General features: G+C 49.8%; 1 protein-coding gene across 1 annotated transcript; it reads right to left on the reverse strand.

The window, feature by feature from the left end:
* Positions 1–924: 924 nt before the first annotated feature.
* LOC106701345 (leukocyte immunoglobulin-like receptor subfamily A member 5) lies at positions 925–5,097 on the reverse strand. Its single transcript, XM_070387196.1, is given in 7 exon segments — positions 925–2,206; positions 3,425–3,469; positions 3,710–3,832; positions 3,835–4,008; positions 4,261–4,545; positions 4,722–4,757; positions 4,859–5,097. Coding segments are annotated over 7 exon segments (861 nt in total). The 5' UTR covers positions 4,893–5,097; the 3' UTR covers positions 925–2,042.
* Positions 5,098–8,242: the final 3,145 nt, after the last annotated feature.

Here is an 8,242-nt window from a genome sequence, read left to right on the forward strand (position 1 = left end):
GTCTGACTCTTTGAGACCCCATGGGCTGCAGCATGCCAGGCCTCCCTGTCCATCACTGTCTCCCAGGGTTTGCTCCCTTCTGGTGTCCATCGCGGTTAGACAGGGCTTTCTTTATTCTGACACTGTGGAGAATACACATATCCATGTCTATCTATCATTATCTGTCATTTTATTGTCTACTTATTTATCATCTATCAATCATGCATTTATTATCTATTGATCATTTATTATCATCTACCTGCTGCTCCTGCTGCTAAGTCGCTTCAGTCCTGTCCGACTCTGTGCAACCCCATAGACGGCAGCCCACCAGGCTCCCCCATCCCTGGGATTCTCCTGGCAAGAACACTAGAGTGGGCTGCCATTTCCTTCTCAATGCATGAGAGTGAAAAATAATCTGTGAAAGTGAAGTTCGCAATCAGTCGTGTCCAACCCTCAGACCCACCCTCCACCCCATGGACTGCAGCCTACCAGGCTCCTCCATCCATGGGGTTTTCCAGGCAAGAGTACTGGAGTGGGGTACCATCGTCTTCTCCACTTGCTTTCTAGAATTTTTAAATTCTACAAAGAGTCAGACACGCCTGAGTGACTTTTACTTTCACAAGGGCTATATTGAAGGAAAAAAAAATCAGCATTTCTAACCCTAGACCCATTTGCCACCCAGCAAGAACAACCACTCTAAGGAATGTACACATTACACATAAGCAAAGTTTATTAAGTATCATCTCTGTTTGAATCACATCCTGTTCTAAATTGAAAAGAGTGTTAAACATTTATTCCCAGGTACTTCCCTGGCAGTCCAGTGGTTAAGACTTTGTCTCCCAATGAGGAGGCTGTGGGTTCAATCCTGGTCGGGGGACCTCTGACTCTGATCCAACATACTTCCCCTGTGGCCAAAAAACCAAAATGTAAAATAGAAGACAAAATTGTAACAAATTCAATAAAGACTTAAATATTAAAGCAAAACAAAAAACCTGCTTGTTTCAAAGTCTCTCCTGTGAGACAGTGCATAAAAGCAAGGATTTCTGGCTCAAAGATCAGACTCAGTGATCTCCAGGAGGCAGGGTGAGTAACAGCCTTCTAATGATAGTTTTGCAGAGCTACCCAGAACCTCCATGTCAAAAGGGACACTGCCCCACTCCAGTACTCTTGCCTGGAAAATCCCATGGACGGAAGAGCCTGGTAGGCTGCAGTCCATGGGGTCTCGAAGAGTCAGACATGACTGAGTGAGTTCCCTTTCACTTTTCACTTTCCTGCATTGGAGAAGGAAATGGCAACCCACTCCAGTGTTCTTGCCTGGAGAATCCCAGGGACGGGAAAGTCTGGTGGGCTGCCGTCTATGGGGTCACACAGAGTCGAACCCGACTGAAGTGACTTAGCAGCAGCAGCAGCAGCAGATGTGGTGAAATTAAGGGTCTTGGATGGGAGCTTATCGCATGTTGTCATGGGCAGGGGGTGGTGCCCCATGTAGTCATGGGTCTTTTTTAAATATAATTTTATTTTTATTTATTTATTCATTTCGTTGCTGCTCACAGGCTTAGCTGCTTTGCAGCCTGTGGGATCTTAGTTCCCTGACTGGGCATCAAACACACATCCCCTGCATCGCAGGGCAGATTCTTAGCCACTGGACCACCAGCAGGTCCCCATAAGTGTTCGTTAAAAGGGAAGCAGGAGGGTGGGGGTGTGTGAGGCAAGAAGGGAGGAAGGAAGCAGAGGTCAGAGAGGAGAAGAGGCGCTCCCCTCCTGGGTCTGGAGGACGGAGCTCCAAGACAGGGAGCATAGGCAGAGTCTAGAAGCTCGAAAAGGCAAGAACACCAAAGGGAAAGTAGCAAGTAGTGCAGGCTTGGGGACAGGGTTTAGACTTCTGCTCTCTAGAACTGAAAGAGAGTTCACATTGGGCTGCTCTCATCCACGGTGCCTCTGGTACGTTGTTCAGGTTCGACAGGAAGCGAGTACACTGCTGCATCGGATGGGTGACCCAGCCAGGGCCCTGGAACCGCCACCCCCACAAGTGAGCACAGTGCTTTGATGCCAGCGGAGGGTCATCAGTGCTTGTCAGTCCACTGGGGTGGGGGCTCATCTGACTTCACTGAGGGACCCCCCTGGCTGCACCAGGCTTCAGCCAACAGGACGACCATGACCAGGAGAAGCAGGGCAGCCAGGCTCAGGCGGACTTGAGTCTCCACAGAAGGATGCCAAGCCGTAGGCGCTGAGAGAGAAGAGGTAGAAGGGCCGATTCCCGTTGGTGGTTGTTGATTAGTCACTCAGCTGTGTCCTTGTGACCCCATGGACTGTGGCCCACCAGGTTCCTCCGTCCATGGGATTTCCCAGGCAAGGGTAGGTATTGAGTGAGTTGCCACGCCCTTCTCCAGGGCATCTTCCTGACCTGGGGATTGAACCTGGGTCTCCTACTTGGCAGGCAGATTCTCTACCACTGGGAGAGTCAGCTACCAACCAGGGAAGCTGTCCATGCCTCTAAAGGACCCTAAAACTCAAGCTCATTTCTGCAGACCTCTGGACCTGGTGGGAAGCCTGCCCAGCCCACTCCCTCGGGGTAAGCATTAAACACCTTTCTTTCCTCCTGTCATTACGGGCGCTGTGCTGATACTGCACTTCTGGGGTCAAGAAAGACAGGACTGGGGTGCTGGAGGCTGCCAGTCCCTGCCCAGAGCCTGGCCTGCTCCTCGCTCAGTATCTCCTGTGATTTGACCATTCCTGCAGCAGACACACTGGCCTCTGTTACCCGTGGGCTCCTGAGCACGTCTCTACCTCTGTGTCTTGGCCCAGGGCTGCTTCCTCTGCCTGTCCTGCGCTCTCTACAAGGATCACCCCTCTGATTTCATCCCAGTGTTTGTTAAAAATACACCCACGAGGGACTTGCTTGTTGAGCCCTCTTCTAAATCACTAGCCCCTTCTGTCAGTCTTGTTCTGTTACACTGTGTGACTCTGTTTTTCCCGACCAGTCATTATGTGACACGTTTTTATTCTGACAAAAATGAAATTAATATAACACGTGTATTAATACAGTCTATGTAAATATTTTTCTGCAGAGCATATATGATATTTAATAATAGTTACATATATAAAAAATACATATATATACATGGAGTTCCTTGTAGCTCAAACAGTAAAGAATCTGCCTGCTATGTAGGAGACCAGGGTTCAATCCCTGGATCAGGAAGATCCTCTGGAGAAGGGAATGGCAACCCACTCCAGTGTTCTTGCCTGGGAAATCCCATGGACAGAGGAGCCTGGTGGGCTACAGTTTGTGGGGTCACAGAGTCGGACACGACTGAGTAACTAACACACACATATATCCATATAATATATAACATATACATCTGCATCCATGCAGTTAACACTCCAGGTCAGAGAGAAGGGAACACAGAATCTCTTCTCAGTTTTCCACCTAAACTCAGTTACTCACCAGTTGAATGTCTGGGCTGTGTGCTGCTGGGAGAGTCAGTAGTTCCTGAAAACAGAGGTGAAGTGGGAGAGGTCTTCCTTATTTCTGCTCAGTCAGGCTCTCACCTCCCAGAGTCCCAGGGACCCACATGGCCCGTCCCCGGCCCGTCCCTCAGAGATGTGTGTCTAAGCCGATGGCACTCACACACACCCCCTCTTGTGATCCTTTTCCCCAGCCAGTGCTTTAACCGCACACAGTCAGCCCCCACGGCGGGGAGCAGGTGGGTGGACTGGGCTTCTTCCTCACCTTCGACCTGAAGCTGCAGTGGGTCACTGGGCTGAGACCACACGTAGGGATATTCGTGGAAGGCACCGTAGCATCTGTAGGTCCCCGCCTGTGTGGAGGAGACTGGATTCAAGAGGAAGATGTCTGGCGTCCTCCGTCGTGGGGGACGGAGCTTTGGTTCTGGGTGACATGATCTCCATCTTCTTTGTTGAGGATAAATACATCATGGTTGATTTTGGAGAAACACTGCAACTTCACATTCTCCCCTGGAGCCACCACTGTGCCAGCCATGCTGGAGAGGGAGGGCTTGTCATAAGCTCCTGAGATAGAAGGAAGTTCAGCGATGAAGGGAAGGGTCACATAGGCACTGTCCCTTTTTGTCCCCTGGGAACAGATATGGCTCTGGTCTCTCTCCCCTCCTCGTCCCCTCCCCCTTGAGGAAGTCTCTCGGCATCATCCCTGAGACCTCCCCAAGGACAAGGCTTGGTCCTCCTGCTTCCTGTCCCCGAAGCCTGGTCCTTCCCTCGGTAGAGGGGTCAGTCCTGGCTCTGCTGCCTCTGTGGCCCCCTCACCAGTTATCACCAGCTGCAGGGGGTCACTGAACTGGGACCAGTGGCTTCCTCTCTGATAGGAGCAGTGGTACAGCCCTGTCTTGTCTGTTGTAACCTCTGCAATATTCAAAGTGTTGGTCTTCCTGGACGTGATCTGTTCCTCTTTGTCCATGGGCTCAGGACTTCCCACTCTTGATATCCTGTACCCCTCAGCTTGTTTAGGTCCTTGACACAGGAGGGTCACAGGACTCTTCCATGGAACTGTGGATCCAGGCAGAGCTATGATACGAGGCGGGGGGAGATTTCCTAGAACACAGGGAACAGGTAATAGACACACAAGCGTTTCTCCCTCCACCCTTCTGTTTCTCCCCCTCTTACAGCCCCCGCTCTAAAGTCTGAGTCCCCTCTTTCCAGCGGCCAAGAGACCTGATACCTGGCTTAAACCCTGCTGGATCCACAGGACTATCACACAGAACACTCACCCTTCTGTGCACAAGTGCTCTGGCTCAAACACAACCCTAGAAAGAAACACCCAGTGAGAACAGCCCCGCCTTAAAGAACCACCAGCCCTGCCTTCTTAGCCGTCTATTTGCACCCTAACCCTCTCTCCCTGACTGACCAAGACAGAGCAGTGAGGGAGGAACCACGGACATGATCCCGTGCTCAGGCTGAGTGGTGGCCTTGCTGATGCTGAACGGACTTGTTAGAAGAGACACAGCCCTCCAGGAAGTGAGGTTGTGGCCCACTCGTGAGAACAAAGGCAGTCATCGTCCTCTTTCCCCCTACTTCCTCTGGGTGAAGCTTGAAGTTCTGCCCTTAAGAAGACGTTCATCATCTGTACTTCAGCCTGAGGAATCTTTCTTGTATCACGTGGCATGTGGGATCTGAGTTCCTGGACCAGAGATCAAACCCACAACCCCTACATTGCAAGGCGGGTTCTTAACTGCCACACCCACAGGCATGTCCAATCACCTTTGCATCAGATTATCACTGGTCTAATCTGATTCCTCTCTTTCTTTGCCAATCCCCTGTTAGCATTTTAATCTTTACATAATGCAAGGGGTAAGAGACTCTCAGTGTAAACACAGGAGGGAAATAAATTCCGCTGTGGGGATTGCTCTGAAATCTCAAGTGTATTAAGGGCCCTGGCCTCTTAACGCTGCATTCCAGTTCTTTGTATGCAAATCTGGGGGAGTGCTGAAGAGTTCCCAAAGCTACAATCACATGGTATATGGAAATTGTCCAAAACAGACCTTGGTAGAGAGCTCATTGCAGAGTCACTAGGAGAGCAACTCTTCTGCCCTTTCCTGTTTGCCCATTCTGATTTTCTCCAATCCTAGAAGGACCTATGAGTAATGACAGAAATGAAATCACTAGCCAATTTAACCTAACTGCTGATTTACGCTCTACTGAATGCCCACCATGTCTTGCCAACCCTGTATATTCTTTTCCAGATTAAAGGAAGAATGAAGAATTTTTAAAGAGTGACTAGCTCTCTACTCCCTTAGGGATCCCTCAGGCTGATCACACGGGCAAGATAACTTCTGAAGAAAGATTGCATGGGAGTCCCTGGTGGTGTAGTGGTTGGGATGTCACCTTCCAATACAGGGGCTGTGGGTTTGACCTCTGAAGGGGGTAGCTAAGATCCCATTTGCCTTACAAAGCAATATTCCCTTTCTACCAACACTTGCCTCTCCAATACATTATTTTTAAACATATTGTTTGATGTGGACCATTTAAAATGGTCTTTAGTGAATTTGTTACAATATTGATTGTATGTTTTGGTGGTTGTTTTTGGCCATGAGGCATGTGGGATCTCAGTTCCCTAACCAGGGATGGAACCCACACTCTCTGTGTTGGAAGATGAAGTCTTAACCACTGGACCAGCAGGGAAAGCCCTCCAGTACTGGTTTTAGAGTGGAGAGCAGCTGAATCTGAGCTTGGTAACAATTATTCCACCATCCCCACCCACTTCTGCAATATTCCCAACATTATGTCAGCATTGATTATCCACTGGTGTCAATTTTGAACCTAAATGAGATACCCACACACCAGGTGGCTCAGTGGTAAAGATTCTGCCTGCCAATGCAGGAGACACAGGAGATGCAGGATTGACCCCTGGGTCGGGAAGAGCTCCTGGAGGAGGAGATGGCAACTCACTCCAGTAGTCTTGGCTGGAGAAGCCTATGGACAGAGGAGCCTGGCTGGCTGTATAGTCCATGGGGTCACAAAGAGTCAGACGGGACTGAGCGACTGAACACACACACACACACGTAAGGTTAAGTCACGACTTTGTTCTTAAACTTTCATTCTGGCTGAACCGAACTGAATAGTTATGGCACCTATTCTGGATACACACATACCATTGATTTAAAGTATTCCCTATTATATTGTCATAATGCTATCTTTGCAAAAATCTAAGATAACTTAAGACACCCTGGGCTTCCCAGGTAGCTCAAACAGTAAGGAGTCTGCCTGCAATGCAGGAGACCTGGGTTCAATCCCTGGAGCAGGAATATCCCCTGGAGGTGGGAATGACAATCCACTCCAGTATTCTTTCCTGCAGAATCCCATGGACAGAGGAACCTGGTGGGCTACAGTCCCTGGGGTCACACAGAGTCAGACTGGACTTAGCACGCATGAACAGACACACGTAGTCACACTGTAGATCTAAACCTTTTCCAGTTGCAATTCCCTCAGGACTTAAAGGCTACCGTGACATGGCATACAGGTTTTATTACAGGGATTGGACTTGACTGTGATCACAGAGAAAGAAATTTGTGGAAGGCCACTGTGACAGCATCTGTGGTCCTCCTGATGTCATGAGAAGTCAGGCAGACTGGGAGTTGAGAGGCGAACCTGGGTGTGTGTGGCAGGGGGCGGCGGGGTAGATCGGGGCAGAACTGGAGCGCTCGAGAAAACCAGTGTCAACCTGTCCGTCTCTGGCTCCTGTCTCAGTGAAGCCTAGGGTTCTTTATCATAGGTCTTCAAAAAGGCGGCGCAGGTGCTGGCCTCGTTGAAGGAGCTGGGGGAGTTGGAGGCACTGGGCTTGGCTGTGGGCTCGCACCAGTGGGTGGGCCGGCAAGTCCATATAAGGTGTGTGGGCTGAACACAGGCCCCCTGGGTGTGGTCACATTCAGCATCTGGGTGTCAGCAGGCCCGCAGCTTTACTTCCACCTTGGGTGCCTTGCGTCAGTTCCTGTTGTGGTTGCTCCTAACCCAGAGCTGGAGGGGGAAGAAAATTCTAGGAAATGTAGTACGAATTTAGCTAAACTGACAGACAGGAAAGCCACAGTCACGGTTTCTCATCAACCTGGCTTCCAAAACACATCCTTTAACCACACTCCGGGCTTCCCCGATGGCTCAGTATGTAAAGAATCCGCCTGCAGTGTGGGAGACACGGAGATGCAGGTTCGATCCCTGGGCCAGGTAGAGCTCCTGGAGGAGGAAAATGGCAACCCACTCCATTACTCTCACAGGAAACATCCCAAGGACAGAGGAGCCTGGCGGGCTACAGTCCATGGGGGGGCACAAAGGAGTTGGACACAACTGAACGACTAAGCACAAAAGCACACATCCACACTTCCCTTTTGGATACAGACATGGAAAAACCAGGGTTTCACTTGACATGATAATGCCAGTATTCTTCATACGGCTGGAAGCATGCCAGTCATCCCCCAGTAGAGGATACGATGGCTTTTATCCATCGTGGGGTGAGGTTCAGTCCTTTCCTAGTCAAGTCATGCTCTTAGTTTGGTAACCAGTCAGGTATCAGAATCACTGATGTTTGTGGCTTTGACCAGTGTCTCCCTTTTCCCCACCTCCCCAGCCCCTGGGAACCACTGTTCTACTCTCTTGTCTCCACAAGTTCAACTTTTTTTTTCCTATTCTTTTTTTTTTTAATTTTAATTGGAGGCTAATTACAATATTGTATTGGTTTTGCCATACATCAACATGAATCTGCCATGGGTGTACATGTGTTCCCAATCCTGAACCCCGCTCC

The sequence above is a fragment of the Bos mutus genome, chromosome 18, assembly GCF_027580195.1.
Source record: "Bos mutus isolate GX-2022 chromosome 18, NWIPB_WYAK_1.1, whole genome shotgun sequence".
In the NCBI taxonomy this organism is placed as follows: Eukaryota; Metazoa; Chordata; class Mammalia; order Artiodactyla; family Bovidae; genus Bos; species Bos mutus.